Here is a 26,689-nt window from a genome sequence, read left to right as displayed (position 1 = left end):
TTAACTAAATTACTTCATATATTAGGTAAACTACACAAAATATATTTATAATGCATTACCGTGTTAAATGCAGTAAATGCTAAAAGAAATCTAAATTACACATATTTTTCAACAATATTCAATTTACCATTAGCAAGATTTCTGAACCATTAAAATGAAGAAACAAGAACCAAACATTTCTGCAAACTTAGTGTCTTTATTTCAGTTTTTTTATTTTACAATGCATCATTTAAAAGCTCACTTTTTTTTTCTTCAGTTGTGGATCCAGGCTGGAACCAGAGCCTGCCACTGAACATACCAGAACAAAAACTGTTTCTATGCAAATCCAAACTGACATCAAGTTAGGAACCTCAACGTCTCAAACAGTTCCTTTCCCGTTTCCTGAGCACAGTTTAAAGGTGGCTCTGCATTTCGGATCGTGGGAAGTCTTTTTTTTTTTCCTGGAGAAACTATGGGGTTTGCTGTCCGAATTGAAAGCAGTCAAAAGACACAACCACCTGTAATTTACCGAAATGTTCTGATCGGTTCTTTAAATGTCGGCTATTCTGATCCGAGCGAGCAGCGGAGACAAAAAATAAACAAAACAAAAAGAGAAAAACACGACTGACATCGTTTACAGGTTCTGATCATGCCTGAACCAAAAGCAGGAATATTGCTGACCGACATTGCTACAGTGCGCAGCTCCGTCTATCTGTGTGACATCACTTCCTGCCGGCCGGCGTGCAGCGCTTTCGGGTTTAGTGGCTTCATGAAGACTGTAACGAGACTGGCCGGCCGGCCAACTGGCTCCAGGTAGGAAGAGTTAAAGCGCAGGAGGAAAATCTGTAGCTTCCTGTTCATCTCTGAATCACAAAAAAAACATTTAGGTTTGTAATTCAGTGGTTTGAAAGATCCATTTCTCACCAATTCAATATATCATAATACTAATAATCTGGACTTCATGGTGAGGAAATCTGCTCCTGATGGTGCAGTTTGTATCATTGGATTTAATAAATTCAGAGATGAACAGAAGCAAAATGAGGTTCCTGCAGTAAAAAAATTAAATAAAAAATCTAAATAAAATTTAGAAAAAGGAACAATCTGTGGTGAATCTGTGCGAACTGGGAGTTAGAAATGACCACACAGCAACCAGTGAAACCAGTGACGTTAGACAGGTGGACGAGAGAACGCCATAGTAGGAAAATAAATCCATGTTATAGAGAGCCTGCAGCGCCCTCTGTAGGAGGAACCCTGATAAAGCTACGAGAGCGTCCACAGCTGAGGAACTAGAACATTTAGAGGGAATCGCGTTCTCTAATAAAATGCATCATTATCATGGTGGTCTGAGACAGACGGAACGTTAAGCTGCATTCAGAGTCTACTCCAGTGCTGGTGACAGAAACGACGAGGAGACGACGATCTTCGGGAGTTTAGTGGACAGGAGAACCAAAGCTAGCTGTTTTCCCACGGAGGAAGTTCCAGCGTGGCGGAGCCGCCTCCTCCTGTCGACACTACGCCGCCACTTTGTTGTCCTTCTGTAAGTAAGGGTGTAAAAAAACAAACAAAAATCAAATAAATGTTAAATAATATTTTGTCTATGCTGCAACTGACTGAATTCAAAGCTCAAACAAACAGAAGCTGTAAAACAAGATGGCGGCTCTGGGTGCTCTGATATCACTCTGAACTAACAACAACAAGCCTATTGTTAGAAAATATCCTAGTTTTACACAAATTAAATCTTTAAAAATAAACAAAACAAATCAATTTAGCCTCAGGCTACAGACTCACCCTGTATGGTAAGTTGGCGAATTCGCGCCCCGCCTGGTTGCCTCGGTATCCACCCCTGAAGCCGCCGCCGCCACCGCCGCCGCCCTGTGGGGGCCCGAAGGATCCCCGGCTGGCCGAGCGACCTCTGCCCCCTCTGAAGCCCATCCCCCCGCGGCCCCGGTAACCTCCGCGGCCGCGGCGCAGAGGGATGCCGAAGGTCTCTGCGTTCATCCTCCTCTCCTCCGCCCAGGTCTGCCGGCGCTCCCTGCAGGAGGAGAAGAGAAAAGCTCAGAGCGCCGCGGAAACAGCCAACAAATCCAGTTTAATCTGGTTAGAGTCTAATCGGGTTTAATCCCCTTAGAAGAACAAAAAGCTGCTGATAGAACTGTAAACATCTGCTGACAGAAGCGCTGACGATGTTCTGATCAGAGCTCCGATCGCACTCAGAAAGACTCCAGAATCAGTTTGAGTCAGAAACTCACCGAGGGAAACCTGAAGCTCCAGATTTATCTCCAGCTTTCCTAAAAACACCAAAAGACCAGGATCAGAGCGGGAAAACAAGGAAACATGGAAGCTGTTCACAGGATTCACTCATCTGCTGCTCAATGACACAAATATTCCTGATCTGACTGATCCCAATCAGTTCCTGCTTAGTTAAAGGAATTTCATCAGTTCTTTAAGCGATTCTTTTCTGATTTTCAGATTTTTCTGATTCATTTATTTATAAGTGTTCAGATCTGTTTCAGAAATCAGTTCACATGTTTGGATCTCAGAAATCAGTTCACGGGTTCAGATCAGTTTACATGTTCAAATCTGTTCAAGAATATGTTCATGTTCAAGATCAGTTAACACATTCGGATCGGTTCGGGATTCAGTTTACATGATCAGATCTCAGAATCAGTTCACATGTTTGGATCAGTTGGGAATCAGTTCACGTGTTCAGATCAGTTCAGGAATCAGTTTATATGTTCAGATCAGTTCAGGAATCAGTTTATATGTTCAGATCAGTTCAGGAATCAGTTCACATGCTGCGTTGTGCATCGTTTTCCGGTCTGCCTCCAGGATACAGAACCAGCTCCGTACCTCATGTCGTCACAGGAGATGTTGTCGAAGAACGACTTGGACTTGTCGTAGTAGCAGTTTGGGCCCAGCGGGTCTCTCTCGTCTTCATTGTTGCCTTCACTGTTCTGGGTTTCCACTCCAGAGTCTCCCTTATCCTCCCCATTCAGCGCTTTCTCCGACTTCTCATCTGAGAGACAAAAGAATCACAGTTTAGCTGCAAAAACTAAAACCTACAAGTTGTTTCTATTTCCTTTAATTAAAGAAATGTGTTCAGTTTTACATCTGCTGGAGGAGATGCATCCCAGTGATGCTTCCCTCAGATTTCCCAGTATAACCAGTTAACGCCAACCTTTCAGCTTCAGCTTGCTCTGGAACTCCTTCTCGATCTCCTCCTTGTTGAACTGGGCGTTGGCGCTCTCGAAGTCAAAGTCCTTCTCGAACTTCATGGGTCCGTCTCGGCGCACGTTGAAGCGGCCCCTGCCGTGATGGCCGCCCCCGCGGCCGCGCCGGTTCGCCGTGCCACCGCCGCCGCCACCTGCTGGAGAGGGAGAGAAGTGTCAGCCGAGAGGAAGAAGAGAAACGGAACAAACGGAGGAGATGCAGAGATGGAGCCGTAGAACAGGGGGTGAGGATGAAGAGCTGCAGGAGTTAGGATGCATTCACACCAGCCCTGCTTAATCCACTTTAATCCAACTCTGGATTAGAAGGTTTCAAAGTGGGGGTCTCAAAAGATTGGAGAGAAGGGGGAAAAAAATAACAAAACTGAATCCCATAATTTTTATTTGAAATTTATTTGTTATTCAATCATGTTGTTTTTTTATATATAAAATGTAAGTAAAAATAATTTAGATATTTCTGATGCTTATTTTCAAATTGGCTGCCAGTCAAATTCATCTTTGCTCTTCCAGCCAGCGTAGCAAGCAAGAAATGGAAAAGTTTCTGACAAGAGAAAGACCAAAGGCAAACACAAACATACAAACTGTTGGAACAAAATAAAATTTAATGTGATATCAAATTTAATCACATCAAAAATATGTAAATGTTGCACATTTTCCTAAAATTGGGCTGTGATAAAAACTGTAATTTCTGGAAATTAAGTCATAATATATTACATGTAAATAAAATTTTCCACCACAGAACTCATGGTCATCTGGGATGATCACGTAAAAACTATTGAAAACGAAAAAAACAAAATCTAAAAGTTGATGTTTCTTGAAGAGGTTTGAATGCATATGTGAACCGGAAAAGAAAGTGGACTACGGCGCAGGGCATTCTGGGTAAAAACAACCAAAACAAACACACGAGTCTAAAGAAATGACTCGTCATCTTTTACCAAAGACGAGAGAGAAATCCTACAAATACTGAAATCTGATGCCACTCCGTTTCTGTTTACATTTCATGAAGAAGGAAGTTGCGCTCAGTGTCTTCTAAGGTTTTCATGTTGTTTCCTTCAGTGCAGCGCCCCCACAGGTGAGGAGGGGAACTGGTTTTTCAAAATGTTTGGATCGTGTGACAGTGCAGTGTGAAAGAACTGCAGCAGTTGAAAATGTAATAAATATTGCAATTTTGGTCTCCAATCTAACCGAGTCTACCGGACTGTCAGGCGTGAAAACACCCTTAGTGACAGAATGATGGAGGAGATGCAGAGTCTCCATCATCCCTGTGGAGATGAAGTCGAATAGAAAGATGGAGGGCATGCAGGATGGCTGCAGAGGGGAGCAGGCTTTGACCTGTGGAGCGTTTACTGGGCTCCCTGCCTTCTCCTCGCGCCTTATCGCCCTCAGCTCTGCTCTGGACGTCTGATCCTGGAACAGCAACACAGTTTGAGTCTCCACACAGTGACCAGGGAGCAGCTGCTTCACTAAACTCCGCCCTGAAACTCTGAATTCTGCAGCGCAGCGGGAACGTGGCGGCAGCGATCTGAGATCAGGAAGCGTCTCTGTTGCTGTTCTGAAGTTTAAAGGGGCAGTATAATCTAAAATGGACTTTCTTGAGCTTTACATCATCAAAAACGTACTTTGAGCTTTGTCTTGATTCTTTAATGTATGCTGGAGAAATCCTGTAATCTCCATGGCGACCATTCAGCTGTGGAAAACGCCTGAGAGGACCTAGCCCCGCCTATGAGACAAAGCTTCCAAGTTTCCACCTCACAGAGGAGCCTTCAACTCAGCTCCTTCAGACTAGCCAGCAGCAATTAGCAAACACCTGGTGAGCTCATTATAGGAGCTACTTCTCAATGCAACGCTGGTAAAAACGTTGCTAAAGGGTTAACAGGAGGAGTGATGTGATGATGACTTCCTGAAGGTGGAGTTTCACAAAGAGCAGGAGTTTTTAAAGAGACAGAGGCCCAATTTCAAGGCGTCAAATTTCTTTTAAGTTGTATTTTATATATTCAGCATTTCACTGTTACTTGATTGTGCTACAAATGTGGATGGAAAATACATAATACTGCCCCTTTAATCTGTTTTCATAACCAAATATGAGCAGCAGTCTCTAGCTTTCTGTCCAACAGACCCAAACTGTTTTGTTTACGTTTGTTTTCAAGGTTCAGCTTGGATCCCTGAGCTTGTTTTTATTTAGCAGATTGATTCTGGCAGTATCATCAGTATCTATGTTCATCTTCAGAGACTGAAGGCTCTCACCTCTCAGATTGTCCACCCCGTCCTGCTGCTGCTGGGCCTTATGGCTGCTCTGAGACGGACCCGCTGGCGCGGCGCGGCCGTGTGCCGGGCTTCTCCGTCCCAGACCGGGGGCCGGAGCTGTGGCGGTGGACGCCGGGCCAGACGGGCCGCTCTGGCTCACCTGATTCAGGGTGGGACTCTTCCTGAGAGCTTCCAGACTGGGACTGCTGCAGCCTGAGGAGAACCGACAAATTAAAGATTGATTCGTAACTCCAGAGACCGGATCGACCTGCTGGCTAAACAGAACAACACTGAAAAAACATAAAATCTTAAGCATTTTGTCCAGTTTCTAGAGAAAATATCTTCTTACGCTTGAAAAAAGACTGAACTAACTTGCATGTAATTTTTAATCAAGATATAGAAGATTGTTTTAAGTCAATAATTCCTTAATATTGATTAAAAATACTAGTTCCATTGGCAGGTTATTTCAATAACACATTTCCCCGTGTAATAAGTGAAATATGGAACCAGCACTTTTTAAATCAGTATTAAGGAATTATTGACTTAAAACAAGCTCCTATATTTTGATGAAAAGTTACTTGTAAGTTAGTTTTGCCTCATTTAAAGAGTACCAAAATATTCACAGTAGAAACTAAATGGTAAGATTTGGTGATTTTACAGTGCAAGAAAAACATAAAATTAGATATTTGTGTATTTCAGTCATTTTCTCAAACTTGGAGAACAACTGATCCTGGAAGTAAAGAGTTATGGAGTTTGTTAGCTTCCTGTCTGCAGTTTGTTTCAGCTGAATTTCTGCAGGAAGAAAAGGAGAAGCGGTGAGAGTGAAAAGTCAGAAGCAGGTTAATCTTTGCTGCAGCAGGAAAACACCAGCAGAGTGTTTGTGGGTCAACATGAGCAGGACAGGAAAACACCCGAGGACAGGAAGGGCCTCCATGTTTTAAAATGAACCATCACCCCCTGACACACACAACACCGGTGGTACCGATCCGAGAGTCCACTTCCTGCTGGTCTTTACCTTCAGTTAAAGTCCCGACAGAGCGCAAGTCAGAACCGCTCAGACTGGAGTTCATAAAGACGACTGTGGGCCGCCCTGTGTGGGAGAACAGCAACAGAACTGAGACCTGGAAACACTCTCTGCTCCTGACTGATGGACCAACATCTGCAGAACATCTGGGGCGTATCGATACCAGAACACCAACCGACCACACACACTGAGAGCTGGAGCTGAGTCGACCCGAACCCAGTTAGTGCCTGAACAGAACTGATGACACATCCATCTGATGTTGCATGTCTAATTATTACACTTTGACCTGGAGGTTAGGAGGAAACTCTCCCAGCCACCAAGATCTTCTGCTTTACACACAGATACCAGTTTGGGTCCAGCTGATACCGGGACTAAAAAATTATTCTGAGTTTGGAGCCGAGACTCAGAAAGCTGCAGATGAACTGAACCAACTGGACGCAAAGTAAAAGGTGATGTTACAGGAATGTCCTACAGGGGGCGCACCAAGAGAACGTTCTCAAGCTTCAATTAAAATAAATAAATAAATAAAATATTCTGGATCTTTTTATAGTAAAAAATAGAACCGGATCAACAACAGAAAGTACGATGGAGTATTAGGGCCAGAAAAAAAAATTACAAGAATTAAGTCATAATATTGCAAAAAAAAATGGTCATAATATGAGTTGTGCAAACGTTAAGTAATAATATGAGAATAAAGTCGTAGTAAAAGATAAGTCGCAATAGGAGAAAAAAGTACGAGAAAGTTCTAAAAATACAAGAAAAAAGTCCTAAAGATACGAGAATGTACCAGGGTTTCCCCCAGTGTATTATAGGCCTGGCGGCCCACCATGCTTTACTAGCGCCACCGCCAGACTAAGACTTTGTTTATTTATTTTTTTTAGGAAAATAAAATTTAAAAAATCGCCTTTTTATTAAGCCAGATTGCAAGTGTTTCTGTTGCTACGAGTGTTTCACTATCAGAGCAAATTTATTCCTAAAAGATATGTTTGTAGAAAATATGTTTATAGTTTATGCATTTAAAGCCGGACTAATCACACCGCTGGGCCTCTGCGCGTTGCCTCGCGCGCTGCAGCAGCTGGATGTCTAAAGTTTACCTCAGCGCGGATCTCGCTCCTCTTTTCACCCGAACTGGGCACAGGCTGACCGCTATGGATATTTACATAAACCCCCTTTGAGGAATTATGATTAGTTATGAGGAGTTATTGATTAAGGTAAGAGTTTAAACGCACCGCGTTAGCTCTGATTGCGCAGCTCTACATGAACCGCAGGAATAACTTGTAGACGCGCTTTCAGTGGCGCTTTGAGAAGCGGTGAGAATGATGTATATTTGTGAACAAAACATTATGCGGCGTTTGCATCTCAACACGCTGCCCAGCGTTTGGCCCTGTGTTCCCTGTAAAGTTTAGGTCTGTGTTCCCGGTTAGCCGGTGCGTTAGTGGTTAACGACCCAATGCTAATCACTCATTGTGCAAGTTTAACCCGGTGAGGAGCTTTCGCGCTCTCCTCGCAGTCATGCATCACGCTGATTTTATATTATTTTATTATTATTACTAGTATTATTTTTCCGGTTACACTAAGCACCAAACCGTATCAAATGTTTTGCTCACTTAGTCAGACAGAGTTAATGTGCGCGGCCACCAAACATCTGAAAAACTCGTCCAGACACTTGACCAACCAAAATAGTTCCTGTGTCCCCTTGTTAAAAACTCAACAGACACGAAATGAAAGAGCTACTAAAACCACATTAGCAGCATTGAATTAAATCTCCCATTTGTTGCTCCTCTCTGTAGTGCAGCGGATTACCACATCATGCAGGGCCGGTCCAAGGGTGTATGAGGCCTGGAGCAGAATATGATTTAGGGGCTCCTTTTGTTGCTAAAAACATCAGCACCTCTAACAGCTTCTGTGTTAGATTAAGTGAAATCTAGGTCAGGGGGATAAAAAAGCAATAAATTATAACTGCAGTTTACTAATTTGTATTTGTGAACAAACGGAGCTGAAACGCAAAGATTAAACTCACAGCATCAGATTGTAGCTGTGCACAAACCAATCTGACTATTGAACTTCTACAAAATAAACTTGCCAGCTCCTTAAAATCTAACATATAAATGTTAAATAATTTAAAGTCTTTTAATTTATATATGCTGCAACCATTATGTCAAATTTAGCAGCAATGATACTCTCAATAAACAAATGCTACATTTATATATCGGTGGTCAATGTTAAAATTTTAGCATTTATGGGGCCCCTGAAGCTCTGGGGGGCCTGATGGAGCCGCTGACTTAATTTGGATTTAACAGAAGTAGACATAATTTATATTTATTTTAATTGTATTTTTTGATTAGTTGCTTTTAAGACTAGTTGTGGGTTTATATAGCAGTTCACTGACGATGTTTTCCCATAACATATAATTACCCAGTGATATTTTTACTTTGATTGTCTACTTAACATCTTTCAATACAAAAACAGGGTGGACCGCCTCGGCGCCCTGACCACCGGGCCTAGCAAGTTTTCTTGGGGAAACCCTGTATACTCATAATATTACGAGAACAAAATAATAGGAGAAAATAAAAATCATACTGATGTGAGAATAAAATCAGTGATGTGACTTTAATCTGTAAAATAAGAATAAAGTTGTAATAATACGAGAAAAGAAGTCGTATAAAAATAAAGTCAAAATAACAGGAGAATAAAATCATAATATTACCAAAATAAAGTTGTGATATTAGTAATTTTTTAACAACTTCTACAGGAAAAACTATAAAAAATGAAAATGAGGAATGTTGAAAGTTTCATATTGCTTTTAAAAAATAAGACGTACTTGATCAGTATCAAATTCTCATCATCATCATCATTAGCAGGACTTTGAATCGATTGTGCAACATGTCTGCTTTGAAGAAATCATCACAGACTAAATGAGTTTATCTATCGGACCTTTGCTCCCATTAAATCAACTTTCTCCTGAATCTGAAATCATCACAACGTGTCGAGGAAGCGGCGAAGGCCTCACACTGACGCCTCTGACCCGACGCCTCCTCACTTCCTGTGGCATGAAGAACGTGATCCAGAACCACTCACAGACTCTGAACCCTTGGATATCATGCCGCCCTGAAGCAGAACCTCCCCACCGCCCCCGACTTACCCACACCGACGGGTCCAAACTGGGGCGAGACCAGTGGGCTGGTGCTGAACTGGTTGTAGGCGGGAGCCGGAGCTCTGTTGAAAAGGCCGTAGGAGCCAGAGGACTGGAAGGGAGTCGGAGCCGAGGCTGATGCTGAGGAGGAGCTGGTGCTGATGGAGGACTGCAGAAGAAGAAACGCACAGGGTCAGGAGGTCATGAAACTGGGTCAGAACCAGGGTTAGAGTTGTTTTTGGTTTTTCATCATAGTTTAGTTTTATTTCATTGTGACATTTTGTCTTCATAAAGGAAACATGTGGGACTCTTTTCTGGACCAATAATTACTTATTTTCTACTTTTTGTTATTAAATTGTTGCATGTTTAATTTATTGCCAAGCAGGACAAAAAAATAATTAACTATAAAATTATTGCATTATTAATTAGAACAAAAAGCCTCAGAGAATTTGAGTAAAATCCAGTGACACACAGCGACATAAGAACAGAAATACCTGGACGATGGCCGGGTCCTGGGGGAGCGAGCAGGTCGGTTTGGGCGGCTCACACACCGTCAGGTCCTTGATGTCGCTGCCCCTGAAGATGATGTACTCAAAGATGTCGTCTCGCGGAGGAATGGGCCGGTCCGTCGGGCGATCCTCGGTACCAAAGGAGCGGACTGAGACAAAGAAAACTCAGTGTCTGAATCACAGTTTGACAGTTTGGAGGTGTGGTAAAGAAAAACAACAAAAAAAAAACCAACTCCACATTCAGGCTGAAATGTTAAACAGGAAAAGTTGCAAACAAAATATCATTCTCATTAGTAACTAAAAAGTTGTTTTTATAAGGTGTTTTGATTTGATTTAAAGTAGAACCATAAACATGTAGGTCGCCATTGTTGTTATGTGTGTTTTTGGGGTTATAGGTCGGGTTAGAGGTTAGGCTAATAGGTTAGCGTTTTCCATGTTTACATAAATAACTGAGGTTCAAAATGTTCCAATCTGAAACTTGCAAAAAACAAACAAAAGAAGCACAGCAGCATTTTGCATCCCCAAAACCTCTGTTTCCCTTTGGATGCGGGAAAAAAAACAGTTAAAGATTTTTACATTTTGGGAAAAAAAGTGAGGCCTAATGTTGAGATAAAGATGAAAAAAAGAACTTCCAGCATAGCTAAACATGGCAAATTAAAAGCCTTTCTATCTACTTTCAGAAAAGACTTTTATTATGAAAAACCACGCTGGGCACAAACACAGCAACAAACTGGGATTTTTCTCAACAAGCTCCAGACACTTAAACATAAGAGATTTATGGATTAACATCAGCAGATGTCACTCATCTTTAACAATGTAAGTCAGAAACATGTCTGGAGTTATTGTTTTTACTGGAGTTAAATTCTGTTGTGCCTCTCAGATGATTTTAAGTTTCATTAACAGAATGAAACATCACTTAAATCATATTCTGGTATAAGTTTCACTTTCTTGTTTCTGCCTTAACAAGCAGAAAAAGCCGCATTTCACTAAAATCTCTCGACTCAAACTGATTATGTGTGAACCCCGATTTACAGCTAAATCGGGGTTCACACAGTGGGTCAGTCTGGTGACAGGCTGGATTTTGTCCTATTTTGAGTTTATAAACCTCAGAAGTCAGAGGATGTCCTTCCTGCACAACAATCCATCTGAAGATGCTCCAAAATCAGATGTTTGCTTCTGCTTCCACAATTTCAAAGTCGTTTAAAATCCAGATCAGTTTACCCAAAACTGATTAGTTGACCCAAATGAAATTAAAAAATACCCTGTAAACAGCAAGAACTATTAAAACTAATCAGCACCTTGCTTTGAAACCATTTTATTATTAGAAATTTGATGACTGAATTAATTTTTAATAATTTTGCTAGTTTTTAAAATGATCATTTGAGTTTACATTAATTATTCCGTGTAATTTCCCTTTATAGTCAATTAGATGCCAGGTCCAGAGTTATCTGGATCTCTGTTTATTTCTTCAGGGGCATGATGAAGTTAGTGTCTGATTCACTTTTTCTGAATCAGCACTTCAACGTATTTTAAGAACTCTGTCCTGCTGAAGAGCTAAGACTTTGCTAAAAATCCAAAAATATTAGAACTATTAACATCTAATTCTGGAAAATACTGCATGGTGCCGCAGTACCATGCTCATTATGACATAAGTTTGTCATAATGAAAATAAGACAGGTTTATTTACATTATGAACTAAAGGTCAAAAAGGGACTGTAGTTGAACAGTTTTGTTTGGATATATAAAATAAAGGCTTCTAAATGAAAAAATACGTTGAAAAATGTGTCATTAGCGTTCAGACTAGAGCTAATATTTAATAGTTAATATGCCATAAAAAAACAACAGCATACACCTTTAAACTGAAAGGCTATCAACAGCAAGCTAACTTCAGTCGCAGCAGTTAGCTAGCTTAAGTTTCCGTTAAACACCCACACACCGCCTCCACTTCACCTTTAGCCTCGAGGAAGCTCTTACCTTGAGCCCAGGTGAAACTCTTACCTTTAGCAAGGGCCACGGTGGAGTTCTCGGTGTCGATGGTGTACAGGATCCCCTCATAGCGAATCTCGGCCTTGGAGATCAGGCTGATCTTACTACCCAGATAAGGCGTCCCGCCGCTCATGATGGCTCCCGCTTCTCGGCTCTGGGAACAGGAATAAGAAGGGGCCGATGCCTCCGAGCCGCGCGGTCAGCAGAGAGGGGTTCTAGGGCGACTCTCCCGGTGTGTTTCGATTCGATTCCTTCTGACGCTGACGCCGCTTTGCAGCTACAACATGGCCGCCTCCACCTCCATTGGCACAACTCTGAGCGCGGGGGATAACGGGATTTGGAGTATCGCGTGACTTCGTGGCGCCGTGAATCATAGATCTATGATGAATAGAAATGTATTGAGTTTTTTTCTTTTTACCGAACATACGCATTATGAAAAGCGAGTAAAAACCAGGAGCGTATAATAAAACAATACAGTGGCTCATTCATCTGCTAACTGTTAATTATCTACAAAAGACTAGAAACAAACCGTTTAAGTTGAGTTTTTGATCTTATATTAGGCCTATTAAAAATAAACGTCACATAATAATCTATGAAAAAAACTGACAATGCATAAGAATAGTATAAAATAAAGGACAACAGTTTAAAAACATTTTAAGGAACGCAACACCTTGTGAAAATGCATATGTCTTAAGGGCAATTTGTTATAAATTGACGATAGCCCTAAGTATCCTATACATTTATCACAAATAATTTTAGCGTACTGACAGTTATAAACAATAATATATTGTATTATGCAGTATGGTAACTGAACAGTACTATTTTTTCAATGTTATAAACTTCTTACCGTACGGTTTTACTTATTTTTAAAATTATTATGTCTTTAACATTACTTTTTTTACTTTGTGTGAATTTGTGTGTTTCCAACTGCTTTTAGATTGCTGGTGTGACACACCGAAATTTCTACACTGTGGAAAAATAAACGATATTTTCTCTATCTATATATTGGGATATCTTCGGTTTTATTTTCGACTCTAAATAATTAAAAAGGTGTAATTTTGTTGCTTTGGAACTGCTTTTCCCACAGTTCTCAAAACATTTGGTACATCTAGATCTTTGATCCATCTAGATCTTTGCTCCGAATGCAGCCGGATCCTCGGCGCATGCGTACATTCTAAAAAACGATTTGCACAACAGCGAAGCATCAAAGATGGCGGGAGCCCCCGACCCGCTGGAGGACATGCTGTCCACCGAGGTGGACGAGAAGGCGGTCAGCGACCTGGTGGGCTCCCTGGAGTCCCAACTGGGCGACAGAAACCTCCCCGCGGCTTCTGATCCAGACGGGAAGCGGGACGTGGCGGCGGCCAGCCGCCTCTCAGGGAAAGCGGGGTCTTCGGAGCCTCAACAAGGGCACCAAACCGCGGGGTCGACCCGGGAACCGGGCGCCAACCAGCCTCTGTCCGGGCAAACCGTTTCCTCCTCTGTTACCGCCGGGGCAATAAGAAACACCGGAACCGGTTTGCAAGCGGCAGTAGCGCCCTCTTTGACCGCTTTACCCGTACCGGTAACTCTGAGCAGCCAGCCCGCTGCTAGCTTCCCCCGGGCTGCTGTCCTGGCTCCCAGCCCGGTGGAGGCGATCCGGACCTCTTCCCCCAGCTTACAGCCCCTAAACGGCAGCACCGGAGCCGGGAAAGTGGAAGGCTCACCCGGTGCCCCTCCACCCGGCGCGACCCTGGCTTCACAACCCGGACTCCCTGCTCCTCAATCCCCGGCGGGCTCCCCTGCTGTGACCCTACAGGGGCTCCCCAGCCCCGTGATCAGCACCGCCCAGAACGGTTTGGACCCGAAGGGTTCAGCCTCCCTATCAGCCGCTCAGGTCCTGAACCACAACAACCCTCTAATGCACACCAAGATGCTGGTGACCAGCACCCCGGCTCCGGCTGCGGCTGCAGCCCAGGCCTCCATCATCCAGACCCAGACCGGAGCCAGCACACCGCTCGCAGCAGCCAAGCCTGCCATCAACGGGGTGGCTCAGACCGGGGTGAGGCCGCCCGGTGCTGCTGTTGGGGCGGCCACCTCCATCCAGCCGCAGAGACCCCAGCTGGTGACCGCCACAACCCGGCCGGCGGCCCCGCAGACCGCCCTGGCTGTCCGGCCTCAGCAGCAGACAACCATCCAGCTGCCGCCCGGCTTCACCATCCCTCCAGGTGAGAACACACACCTGCTTATGATCGGTCCTGTGATGGTGGCTCCTGGTTCTGGAGGGACCAAACGCTCTGACTCAGCTGCACTGCAAAACACTTCTTCTTATCAAGTAGAACAGTTTTAAGTAAATAAGTCCTTAATATTGGTTGAAAAAGTACTTGACCCACTGACAGATGGAACATTTTTCTATAAGTGAAAAAATCTGAAAGTGGAACAAGGGCTGAAACGATTAATGGGGATAAAACAATTTTTGAAATATTTGCCAACTAATTTAGTAATTGATTAATAGTTAAGAAAGACTTTATGGAGTACACAGACTCTGGAGCATCTGGAGTCTTTAGTTTCAACCAGAACAACATATTCAGAGAAGTAATTAAGCCAAAACTGTACAAAATATAAAGAACATATAAGAACAACTTCTGTCCACTGTCTGTAAATATATTTCACACATGTTTACATAGTTCAGCTTCTCCTGGTTAAATTCTGTAAAATAATAATAATAAAATACTATTTAATAACTTTTGGTTTACAATTATTAATCTATTAATAAAAAAATAACCAACAGCTCAGTCTTGCACTGTACTGATGTGAAGTCGGGCAGTAAAGACTCTTCATGTTGATGTTGGAAGTATTTTAACTGCAGATGCATCTTTTGCTACAAATGATCAAACATATGCTAAAGAAATGCTTTGTTGCTGCATTTGAAGTAATGTTTATTTTCTTATATAAGAAAGGAATTGAATTATTTTAATATACTTATAAAATCTTACACAAGATGTAAGTGGCTAAATGAAAAATTTGCAGAATATGCCGATTTTTTTTTTTTTTATCCAATTAGTCGTCAGAACAATCGATTGCTAAATTCAAAGTTAGTTGAAGCCCTAAGTTCATTATTTATGGTACCATTTTTAAAATGAATTTCTAGGAAATGAAAAGTTGCTTGTAAGTTAGTTTTGTTTTATTTCACAGGAACTAAAATATTTGCACTAGAAACTAGACCAGAAATACTATTTTTGTGTTTTTGCAGTGTAGTAATAATCGGAAAACAAAACATGATTAAAAGAAGAATTTTTTTCCACAGAATTTGAACGAGGTGAAGCTAAAACTAAGCCACTTTAGTTTTGGGTGGAACATATTTACAAAGTTTTATTTTTTATTTCATCTTAAATGCAAAATGTGTATTTTTTGTGCAGTTTTTGTTTAATTGCTGCTCTGACTGCTGTTCTTTCAGCAAATAGCCTTTTTTGAGTTTGTATACTCCAGTTAACAATTAATCGATTACAAAATTACTTGAATATTTCAATAAGGGATTCATCATGATTAATCTGATTAACTGTTTCAGTTCTAATAATTTCATCTCAAACTGGAAATTCTTTGAATTCTCGTAAATTTTTCCCAGATTTTCAGGTTTGATCTGCCTGAAGTTTTTCATGTTTCAGCGCAAAAACAAACTGTAAATATTTGATCTCATTTGTTCTCAATTCTCCAGTTGGTTCTGATTTCCATCCAGCTCAGCTGTTCCATTTCATTCAGTCTGTAGAACCTCTTTAATCACTTGCATTGATTCTTCTCCTGCAGGAATGGTTCTGGTCCGGACCGAGACGGGTCAGCTGGTCTTGGTTCCTCAGCAGGCTCTGGCCCAGGCCCAGGCCAAGCTGCAGCAGAGTCAGACGGTGGTCACCCAGAGACCCGCAACACCGCTGGCAACATCGACTATCCGGGTCAGCACCGCCACCACGGTGAGTTTGAGACCATCAGAACTTGACTAAGATCTTCTTCATAAATTCTGGAGTTAATCTGTAATTTCAGTAAAATCAGAATTAGGTGATTTTTATTCTGAAACAAACCATAAATCGTCTGCAGGTGCCCGGAGCCCCCCAGCCGGTCCGGCTGGCTGCACCCGCTCCCACCAGAATAGTCCAGTCTCCTTCCACCACCTCTGTTCAGGTAAGTTCTCCTGCTGAGAGGTGGAACAGGTGAAGACACAGAACATAGCCCGACATAAAACAGACTAGGATAGGAAGCAATTAATAAACTTACCATTAATTGTTGATTAATGTTCTATTAGATTTAAATGAGTTTCAGTCCTTGGTTCTTGGTTCCATTGGATTTAGTTAGGACTTTGACTGGGCCATTCTAACACATGAATATGCTTTGAGCCATGTAGTTTGATTGGTTGGATCTAATCATGCCTCTCTGTTCCTGAAGCCCCTCGCAGTTCCTGCTGCCGGAGCCGTGAAGATGCCGCCGCCTCAGAAAACCTCCACGGTCATCACGGCGGGGGTGACGCCCGCCGCCAAGCCCGCACCGCTACCCGGCGGCGGCGCCACACCCCCTCCCGCTGCCCCGCCTGTCGCCAGGGTCACTGTGGTGTCGCAGGTCGGCTCCCGTCATTTTCAAACGTTTCCCGCTGTTGCAACGTTTTTCACACGTATTTGTGACCAACAGGAAATGCAGGAAAACGTGAAGAAATGCAAGAACTTCTTGTCCACGCTCATCAAGCTGGCGTCGCATAACTCCCCGTCCCCCGATACGTCCAAGAATGTGAAGACCCTCGTTCAGGACCTGCTTGTAAGCTGCTAAGATCCTTTTCCTGATGCTTCCTACTCCGTCGTACAACTGACAGAAGGGATGATTGAAATAATAAACACTACTTGTAATTCCTTCTTGAGAAAAGAAAGCGAGAAAAAAAATGGTTTAAAAAAAATCAGATTTTATTTTTAGCCATGTTGCCCAGCTCTGCTGCAGCCAGATGCTCCTCAGGTCCAGTTTCATGGCGTCCTCTTTTATCCTCTTGCTTTTTGTTCCTGTGACTTCATTTCCTAAAACTTGAACATGTCCGTCTGTTACATCCCTGAACACTTTGTCTTTGTGCCGTTATATTTCACGTCTTTGTGCTCTAACATCTTTTCAGGACGCAAAGATCGAACCCGAGGAGTTCACGTCTCGGCTGCAGGCTGAGCTGAAGTCCTCCCCACAGCCCTACCTCATCCCCTTCCTCAAGGTACCTGTCCTGAAAAAATACATATTTCTGCTATTACAGCTGCATTTGCAAATAAGGTTTACTGATTCTAATTGCTGCGGTATATGAACTCTGTTTTTTACTGTTATTAATCCTAATGTTTTTTAAGAATTATAAAATGTTAACAATGGTATTAACTAGATCTTAATGACTATACATGTCAATAACTACATTTATTAAACATATAAAATTAGATAAATTAAAATACTGCTACCTACAGTAATTTCATGTTAATAAAGGTGTTATTTATGTTAATAACTGTTATCAGATTTTAATTGTTTATCAGACTGTAACTAAGGTTATTAGAGGTTAATAACCATAACCATAGTTGTTTGCAAAGGAGTGAATAGGGCTATAATGATTAATCGTTACGAATCGATTATTGAAGTGATCGTTAGTTAATTTAGTAATCCATTCATTGCTAACTGGAGTATACAGACTCTACAAAAGGCAATTTGATGAAAGAACAACACACTCAAAAAAGTAATTAAGCCCAAACTGTACGAAAATATAAAAACAATAAGATTGAAATAAAAAATATGTCTGTAAATATGTCGCACCAAGTTTTAGATTCACCCCGTTCAAAAAAACAGGGTGAATCTAAAACTAATAAACAGACATCAAAAAGTAACTTTTGATATTCGTTTATTAACAGATTATATTTTTTAGCTGCAGATTCATCCTTTGCTACAAACGATGAAACCCTAAATCTACCTGTTATTGCATTTTATGCAATAACATGTTTCTTATTCTAAACTGACTGTAATTATGTTTATTTTAATGCACTTCTAATTTTGTAGAAAAAATGCCTTTTTTCATCTGATTAACTGTAACAATAAACGACTAATCAAGTAATCATTAGTTGCATCTTTAGTACAAAGTCTTCCATTGCACACACACACACACACACACACACACACACACACACACACACACACACACACACACACACACACACACACACACACACACACACACACACACACACACATTCTGCATGTATTTAGGATTGTAATGGATGTTTTCAGTATGAATACTTGTATACCCCAAATTAGAAAACATGAGGTTCTGCATTGTTATCTAAGATGAAATCTGCTGATAAAATCACCAAAAAAACTGCAGCTTCCTGCAGTGATGAACTTTGTGTGTATCTCCTCAGAAAAGCCTCCCTGCTCTGCGTCAGACTCTGCTCAACAGCCAGCAGTCTCTGACTACGGCTCCGCCCACCACCTCAGCTCCGCCTCCAGCCGCCCCCGGCTCCCTCACCGCAGCAGCCATCAGGCCGCGGCTGCCCGTCAACGCCACGGCAACCACGGTCCGCCTGACTCCACCCATCACAAACACGGTAACACTCAGCAACCCATCCTTCACTGCTTTAGTGGTTTAAAAAGAACCTATAAAAAAAAAGAAAAACATATTTGCACTTCTTTAGGTCTCTACTGCTTCTAAAACGGCCCAAATGTTTAAAATAAACATCCAGCTATTTTTTGGCCATAAGTTAAAGTTTTTTGGTGTCTAGAAAATGAGCTGTTTCAAAAACTTTACGACTGTAACGTCAAATCAGCAGGCAATGCCCCTTACCTAGCAACCCCAGCATAGCCCAGCCTGTTACCTAGCAACCCCAGCAGAGTTCCACCTGTCACCTAGCAACTCCAACAGAGTTTCACCTGTCACCTAGCAACCCCAACAGAGTTCCACCTGTCACCTAGCAACCCCAGTCGAGTTCCACCTGTCACCTAGCAACCCCAGCAGAGTTCCACCTGTCACCTAGCAATGCGTAAAATAGATTATGAACGTTCTATAAACAGAATTGCCCTTCACAAAGTATTAATGAGAATGGAAATTATTGAGCTCCTGTAAGTTTACCATGTGATTAATTGGATTTATTGATTTATTGCTTGTTGTGACAGGCTTAGGTTACATGCAGCTTATTTTGATTTAAAGTGACGAGGCTCATTCTGAAAGGAGCTCAAAATAAGCAGAACTGAGACTAAAATGTTATTGTCTAAACGTGATTTTCTGCAAAAAGCGTCATGAACAATATAGACCAATCCTAACCTGCTCAAGGAACCATAATATGTCAGCTTTAATATGTCTGAACAAGTTTGTGATTTCAGTGGTGATTATGATGTTTTGTGTTCTCCTGCAGGCTGTGGGCAGAGCTACAGTCCAGACCATCCAGACCCGTTCTCCGGTGGTCCTCAGTCAGCAAATCAGGCATCCAGGTGAGGCTGAAGCTGATAAAAACGGGTGACTGAAATCCTTGAAAGTGCTTGAATTTCAGTTAGGTGTTTTCAAGGACTGGAAAATGTTTCATTTCTGTATAAAGTCATTTTAAGCTGCCTGTTTTTGTATTAAAGTGCAATCTAAGGTTAAATTAAAAGCCTAACTTTGGAAAATGTTACAAGTGAATATTTGCCATTGGGAATATTAATTATTCCCAATGGTTCAATGAGTCATTGATCCGTGTAATTGAAATTAAGGTTCCATATGTTCAAGTGATTGAAATTGGGAGATTTTTTTTGTTAAATTCTGGGTTTATTCTCAAATAATGTCGTATAATAGTGAATTGAAACTATCTATTTATGTTTTTGTTATTGCCAAAGTGGAAATGTTTGAAAACTTGCATCGAAAATGCTTAAAAAGTTCTTGAATTTTACTGAGGAGAAGTGAACGATGCCTTCAGACCTGCCCTCTCTGAATCGTCTCTGCTTGCAGCCACACTCTTGCGGGGACCCACCACCATGGCAGGCAAAGCTCCTGTCCACCTGGCAGCTCAGGCCAATCAGAAGAAACCGACTGACCCCGGGGGCGGGACCTTCAGGTGGGTTTGAAGTCCAATCAGCACCAGGAACAGAAACTTCATACCTAACCTGGCAGATAACTGGTTTTACAGCCATTCTGAATGTTTCTGATTCAGCGTCAGAAATAATCACCTAATCACAGCTGAATAAACTCCAAATAAACACCAGTAAATGTGTATTTGAGTCAGACTGAAGGGTGAAAATAAAAAGCTCATTCAGCTTCAGCAGCTTTATTACTGGTTACTATAGTAATAACCAGCTTGCTTTGAGTTTTACTAATTACAAGTGAGCTTTTTAATGCAGGTCAGATGTGTAACTTTTCTCCTGGTGATGATGAGAAATGAATGACTGAACAAACGTCACAGTGAGCTGGAGAGCCCGGCTTCATGTCAGCTCAGGGTTTCATATTTTAGTCGGGACGTTGAACTTCCAGTCATTCAGTCAAATCTAAAAGTTCTGGCTCTCGCTGAACCTCCACAGAGACGACGACGACATCAACGATGTGGCTTCAATGGCCGGGGTCAACCTTAACGAGGAAAACGCCCGTATCCTAGCAACCAGCTCAGAGCTCGTCGGCACCAAGATCCGGTCCTGTAAAGACGAATCGTTTCTGCCGCCGGGCCTTCTGCACCGCCGCATCCTGGACTCAGGTCAGTACATCCATCATTTAGGTAATATTATATACTTATCTTCACCAGCAGGGGGAGCCACTGCAACACCAATTGCTGGTCAGGGCTGCATTATGGAGCATTTTCAGTAATTGAGAGCAATGGATGCTTAATGGTTTCTTTCCAGCCAAACTGTTCATGCTGGTTCGGTTCTCATGGTTCTGCTCCCCAGCCAAGAAGCTGGGCGTGACGGAGGTGCCGCTGGAGGTCGTAAACCTCATCTCACACGCCACCGAATCCAGACTGCGCTCGCTGCTGGAAAAGGCCTCTGTGATCGCTCAGCACCGCACAGACGGCGCAAAGGTGAGAGGTCACAGAGAACGTGAGAATAACGCGCATTTCAGTGGCTCTTAATACCAGATTCTATATAGACATAAAAAACTGAGAAGTGTTTTAATAAGCCCGTTATGGTTTAATATGGGAGAGTCCAAATGTTTTGCATCTCTGGTTAAAGTACTCAGGAGGCATAATGTCTTTAAATTAAAAATGCTAAATAGTTTTATTTGCATTTTTATTTCTATTTGCTCAGCAATTAATTAAACCTGTAAAGTTTGTGGATGAAATGAGTTACAAAACAGTTAATTATTGTAGATTTACCTAAATAAAAGAAATATAGTATTCCTGATGAACCTTTGTTGTGTTTGGCCAAGTTTAATAAATCCTTGTTCCCAATGGTATTCTTTTATTCTTTTTTTTATTATTTCCCTTTGGAATGAAAATATTTTAGATTTTTCAAAACTGAATTTGAATTTAAAGTAACAAAAAAGTAAAATACTTTTTGTAACATTTTCTACTCAAGAGTAAATAATTTTAATTGAAAATCCCATCCAAAAAATACAAAAAAGTTTCCATTTGGATCAAATAACATTTCCTGGAGAGCGAAAGTTTTTACCACTCTTCACCAGGGCCACACAAAATTATTTCGAGGCCCCTGGGCTGCACTTTGGTTTGGACACCTCTTGTTTAAAAAAATGACCTTCATCTTTCACCACCTGATAATCACCTCTACTGAAGCGGATCAGGGTGTTAAATAGATGATATCCTGCAAACTGCCCGTTTCGGACCCAGATCCTGTCGGTTCTGACCGGGTTCTTGTCAGTTCGGTAACCGATCTGTGGTCTTCCCCCCTCAAGGATGAAGGAAACCTGACCTATGAGCAGTCGTCGGACGTTCGCTCCCAGCTGCGGTTCTTCGAGGCGCTGGAGCGGATGGAGAAGCAGCGGAAAGACGAGCAGGAGCGCGAGATGCTGCTGAAGGCCGCCAAGGTACCAAACGTGACGGCTAACCCGGGTTGCTATGGCAACGGAACACCTGTTTAATTAACTCTATATCTCAACCTGATCTGGGGAAACTGAAGCAGAGACTGAAATTCAACTTCAGCTGGTTGACGATGTCACAATGTAGAACCTCCAGTCAGAGCAAATAAAAACTTTACTGAACTTTAACTTTTTTTAAAATCAGTATTAAAGAATTATTTAAAATAAACTCTGATTTCTTTGCTGAACAGTTACTTGTTAGTTAGTTTTGCACATGAAACTAGACCAAAGATATTTGGTAACATTAAGTGTTTTTGCAGTTAATGGGCACTGTGTCGTTGCCTAGCAACCTCAGTAGAGCCAGGCCTTGTTACCTAGCAACCAAAGCTGAGCTCCAGAACATTTGGTCAGCTACTCTTACTGTTGTACTCGCTGTGCAGTGGCTGACCAGACTAAAATCGGACGATGTTGCGATCCTCCCCTGGTCAAAGAAGCTTAATGGGTCACATTTTGTTTCTCTTCCAGAGTCGGGCCCGGCAGGAGGATCCGGAGCAGGCTCGGCTGAAGCAGAAGGCTAAAGAGGTACGGCTAGGTTTCACGTTCAGCTTCAGCTCTGAGACAGGAAGCGTCCCGTTTCAACCACTTCAACTTCCTGCCATAACAGCTGTAACTTCCTGTCCACAGATGCAGCAGCAGGAACTGGCTCAGATGCGACAGCGAGACGCCAACCTCACGGCGCTTGCCGCCATCGGGCCCAGAAAGAAACGCAAGTTGGACTCAGGAGGCGGAGCTTCAGTGAGCAGCGAGGTAATCAGCCATTTGGTCATGTGACCTTATGATGACATAGACACATTGTAGTGTGACATCATGCATGCAAGATCCCCAAAAAGCTGCTACAATGGCTACCATTGGTTTTAGCTGTCAAGTTATCAACATAATGTGCTAAATCTTAAATATACACGACATATAAAAGAAAAAGGGACGCAGTGCTTTTCTAATAATTGTCAAGAGTACAACGATGAGATAACAAGGTCAGGAAAACATTTTAATTTAAGAGGGAAAATAATGAGGGAGATGGAAGTAGGTCAGTGATGCTAGCTTGACTTTGACATCCTTAACATGTAGGTGTGCTGTGGAATCTGGTGGTTCGGTTCAGTTACAAAATAAAAAATGGTGACCTACACACCAACTCTGACAAGTTATCAGTAGAGCAGGTGTAGCTAATCATTAGCCAGTCTGTGTTCAGACGAACATTTAATAATAATTATAACATAAACATGAAGCCTAGAAACATAAAATTGTAATGGACTGAATGTTCTGTTCTTTGTGTGGGAAATGGTTTAGTGTGTTTTGGTGTTGAGTCCTGATCCATTAGTGGAGCTGTTTTCAGTCAGTTACTATGGCAACATGTTGAGAGAGGAGAAGAAGAGTAGGAGAGGTTTTGAGTCATTTATGAACGTTTTTCTGAGTTAAAACAATAACATGCAAGAGGATATTGGACTCTTGACTCCTCCCCCATCCCGCCGGCGTTTACTTCCCCAGACAAAGGGGGACAGAGTCCGCTTGGGGGGGGGGGTTAACGGGGGCTCATGAAGCCCCTTGCCCCTCCATACCCTGGAGGCAGCCCTGCAGAAATGAGCTACAGGCTCAGAGGAGGGAGCCATGTTCTCAGCAGACACTGAACCCTCTAACCCTCATGTCTGGGGTTCAGACTCTGTTAGCAGCTGCTGGAGATTTTCTGATTCTGTTCATTTAACATGAACTGTGAGAATCTATCTCTCTCCACAGTTTTTCTTTTAGCCATCACACTCTGAGCTGCTCAGTCAAACAAATGTCTAATTAGGACTCGAGCATCTAGTGAGGAGTTAACTGGGGCTGAACGAATAATCAAATTAATCATTATTAATCAATTATTTAAATAATTGATTAATAATTTAAGTAATCGATTAAACGAGTATACAGACTTAAAAAAATCAATTTGCTGAAAGGAAAACAGTTAGAGCAGTAATTAAGCAAAAACAATACTCTATATAGACATATTGCATTAAGATAAAAGAAAAACATTTGTACTGTGGCATAGATTTACATTCACCAGGTTCTAAATCTGTAAAAAAAAAAATCCTTTTAGGCTCCGTTTTCTGTGTAGTTATTAATCAGTTAATCCAACATATTAGCACCACACTGTATTTATAAATATCCTTTGCTACAAATAATCAAGCGTACATTAAATAAATGCTGTTATTATATTTTAGGCTATAAAATGTTCCATTTCTTTTTCAAAAAAGTAATTGAATGATTTACTTGTATTTTTTGATGTATAAAAAAACATGCAGTAACAAGTAGTTAAATGAAAAGTCAGCAGAATGTGCCGAATTCATTATTTGATTAATCATCAGAATAATATTTAGCCCTAGTGTGAATGTAGCCGGAGACAAATCAACATCCTGATGACCCTGAAAGTTTCATCCTGGAATCTGCTGTAGTGTTTTCCTCCTGTTGGCAGGAAAAAATGGAAAATCCCAAACAGATGAACCCAGTCTGATGCTGCCCAGCTCCAGAACCAGAGCAGAACATTCTGATTTGGACTTATTTTATAGACTAATGGATCTCAGAAGCTCATGAGCTTCCTCTGCAGTTTTCCTCTTGACTTCCTGTAGTTTAACTCCCTAACTCCGCCCCCTTCAGGTGACATCGGGATCCGGTTCCGGCTCCTCTGCCTCCTCATCCCGGCAGCAGCTCCGGCAGCGGATCACTCGGGTCAACCTCAGGGACTTCATCCTGTGTCTGGAGCAGGACCGCAGCACGGCCCGCTCCCTCATGCTCTACAAGGCCCTCCTGAAGTGATTGGCGCCCCCTGCTGGTCCTCCAGCGATAGCAGACAGGAGCGGTCCGGCTACAGAGCGCTGCTGGAAAAGGAGAACTCCCAACCACCAGGACGGGTTCTGCAGAGGAGGGAAGGTTCTGTTGGATTTGACCTGTTCAGAGACGTTTACCCCGTTTAGTTCAAAACTGAACCAGAATCATGTTAGAACATTTAGACGAAACGTTTTCTCACTCAGGGACAGTTTGGTTGTTTCGGATCGGCCTGATAAACACACTGCAAAAACGCAAAATTTTACAAAGTATTTCTGCTTTACTTTCTAGTGCAAATATTTTTGGCACACATGAAATGAGACAAAACTTACTCAAAAGTAAATGTTTTCAAGATATAGGAGCTTGTTTTAAGTCAATAATTTATGACTATTTACTGATTTTATCGTCTTATAGAAAGACATTTTTCCTTTGTTATAAATTTAAAGCTGTATTTTGCTGAAAAGTTACTTGTAAGTTGTTTTATTTCTTATTTCAACTGTACTAAGATATTTTCACTAAAAACTAGAAGAAAAATACAGAGGAGTATTGGGGCTACCCTAAAAACGTTTAGAAAATAAAATTACAATTATTATGAGAATAAAGTTGTAATATTAGAAATTTTATTCCCATATGACTTTATTCTCATAATATAGATTTTTCTTGGTGTGGCGCCATGACAAAATATTTGGGCCAACTAGGAAAATTATAAAATATGAGAATAAAGTCATAATGTTTCTACTTTGTTCTTGTAATCAATTTTATTTTAGGGGTAAGAGGGAAATATTAGAATAAAGTCATCATGGCTTTTATTGAAATATTGACTATTTTAATTTTATGATTTTATTTTTGTAATTTTAGTATTTTTCTTAGTATGGCCCTACGCATATTAGCGCTATGCTAAACTATATCATGAATTTATTCTAGAAATATTGACTTTATTCTCTTTATTTTTGACTTTATTCCCATATTAATTTGATTATATTTTCTTAACATGGCCCTAATACTCTTGTTGTAAGAAATACTTGGTAAGATTTGGTGTTTTTGCAGTGTGATTGATCCTCATTGATCAATTAGAGAACCAATAGTGAGCCTCATTCATGTAGTTTAAACTCCAGAACCAGTTCTGGACTGAAACTCCAGCCGGGCGCAGCAGAACCAGGTGAGAAACGAGGCAGGTGTGCGGTAGAACAGGTGGAACGCTCCTTTATCTGCAGCGGCTTTGTTGTAATTTCCCGCCATGTTGGACTGTGAGCTGCTCTCTGATTGGCTGCTGGCTTGGCCACGCCCCCCTCCAGCGCTGTACCTGAACAGGTGCCTTCTGACTGCTCACCATGTTTTAAATGTTCCCAACGGTCGGCTCGGTTAGAGGGCGCTGTTTTAGAGAGTGTGTGTATGTGCGTGCGTGTGTGTGTGTGAGAGAGAGAGAGCCGCAGACAGTTTAAAGGAACAGTTCAACAATTCAGGAAATGATGGAGGCCGGTCGGTTGGTGTTGGAGCGTTCCCCTGCAGGGAGCTGGTTCTCCGACACACAGGAACTCTCAGGTTCTGAAGGTCCGACATTCCTCCTCCTCCTCCTCCCGGCAGACTGAGCTGAACCTGGACTCTGGAAAATTCTCGATGATGGAGCGCACTTGGACTTTTTAAGCTTTAACAGCTTTTAGTTTGGATCCAGCTCCTGAGCTTCAGGACTTATTTATATTTCCTACATTCAGCCTGATGCAGTTTTACACCGTTTGTACCTTTGTTACAAAATAAAATAAAGGAAGAAGAAACTCCTTG

General features: G+C 41.8%; 2 protein-coding genes across 6 annotated transcripts; one reads left to right on the top strand and one right to left on the bottom strand.

The window, feature by feature from the left end:
* Positions 1-176: 176 nt before the first annotated feature.
* On the bottom strand, positions 177-12,441 carry lsm14aa (LSM14A mRNA processing body assembly factor a). Of its 5 annotated transcripts, none has more exons than XM_008411898.3 (11): positions 12,115-12,441; positions 10,102-10,265; positions 9,617-9,776; positions 6,466-6,540; positions 5,451-5,663; positions 4,539-4,613; positions 3,158-3,346; positions 2,830-2,995; positions 2,229-2,267; positions 1,768-2,011; positions 177-1,514 (listed from the first exon to the last, which is right to left on the bottom strand). In XM_008411898.3, exons 1-11 carry the CDS (start codon positions 12,233-12,235, stop codon positions 1,491-1,493), a joined length of 1,470 nt encoding a protein of 489 aa, XP_008410120.1. In that variant the 5' UTR covers positions 12,236-12,441; the 3' UTR covers positions 177-1,490. The 5 variants fall into 5 exon arrangements, with proteins under 5 accessions (XP_008410120.1, XP_008410121.1, XP_017160730.1 ...); XM_008411899.3 differs by having other exon boundaries at positions 3,158-3,343; XM_017305241.2 differs by lacking the exon at positions 4,539-4,613 and having other exon boundaries at positions 12,115-12,440.
* An 827-nt stretch (positions 12,442-13,268) lies between these two features.
* LOC103466384 (transcription initiation factor TFIID subunit 4-like) lies at positions 13,269-26,685 on the top strand. The gene is made up of 15 exons (XM_008411904.3): positions 13,269-14,309; positions 15,886-16,046; positions 16,171-16,254; positions 16,516-16,686; positions 16,756-16,878; positions 17,222-17,311; positions 18,489-18,674; positions 19,479-19,554; positions 20,048-20,153; positions 20,614-20,783; positions 20,974-21,104; positions 21,935-22,066; positions 22,583-22,639; positions 22,742-22,864; positions 24,743-26,685. Exons 1-15 carry the CDS (start codon positions 13,313-13,315, stop codon positions 24,899-24,901), a joined length of 2,766 nt encoding a protein of 921 aa, XP_008410126.1. The 5' UTR covers positions 13,269-13,312; the 3' UTR covers positions 24,902-26,685.
* Positions 26,686-26,689: the final 4 nt, after the last annotated feature.

The sequence above is a fragment of the Poecilia reticulata genome, chromosome 6, assembly GCF_904066995.2.
Source record: "Poecilia reticulata chromosome 6, P_reticulata-male-v2, whole genome shotgun sequence".
In the NCBI taxonomy this organism is placed as follows: domain Eukaryota; kingdom Metazoa; phylum Chordata; class Actinopteri; order Cyprinodontiformes; family Poeciliidae; genus Poecilia; species Poecilia reticulata.
This window is presented reverse-complemented; position numbering and strand designations above follow the sequence as displayed.

Excerpts from the sequence above, each read along its gene's own strand:
- lsm14aa (XM_008411898.3), bottom strand. The coding sequence starts at position 12,235 with ATGAGCGGCGGGACGCCTTATCTGGGTAGTAAGATCAGCCTGATCTCC. Across the intron at positions 3,347-4,538 it reads GCCCAGTAAACGCTCCACAG|CAGGTGGCGGCGGCGGTGGC; the intron begins GTCAAAGCCTGC and ends CTCCCTCTCCAG. Across the intron at positions 2,996-3,157 it reads GAGCAAGCTGAAGCTGAAAG|ATGAGAAGTCGGAGAAAGCG; the intron begins GTTGGCGTTAAC and ends TTTGTCTCTCAG.
- LOC103466384 (XM_008411904.3), top strand. The coding sequence starts at position 13,313 with ATGGCGGGAGCCCCCGACCCGCTGGAGGACATGCTGTCCACCGAGGTG. Across the intron at positions 16,255-16,515 it reads CTTCCACCACCTCTGTTCAG|CCCCTCGCAGTTCCTGCTGC; the intron begins GTAAGTTCTCCT and ends CTGTTCCTGAAG. Across the intron at positions 22,067-22,582 it reads TGCTGCTGAAGGCCGCCAAG|AGTCGGGCCCGGCAGGAGGA; the intron begins GTACCAAACGTG and ends TTTCTCTTCCAG.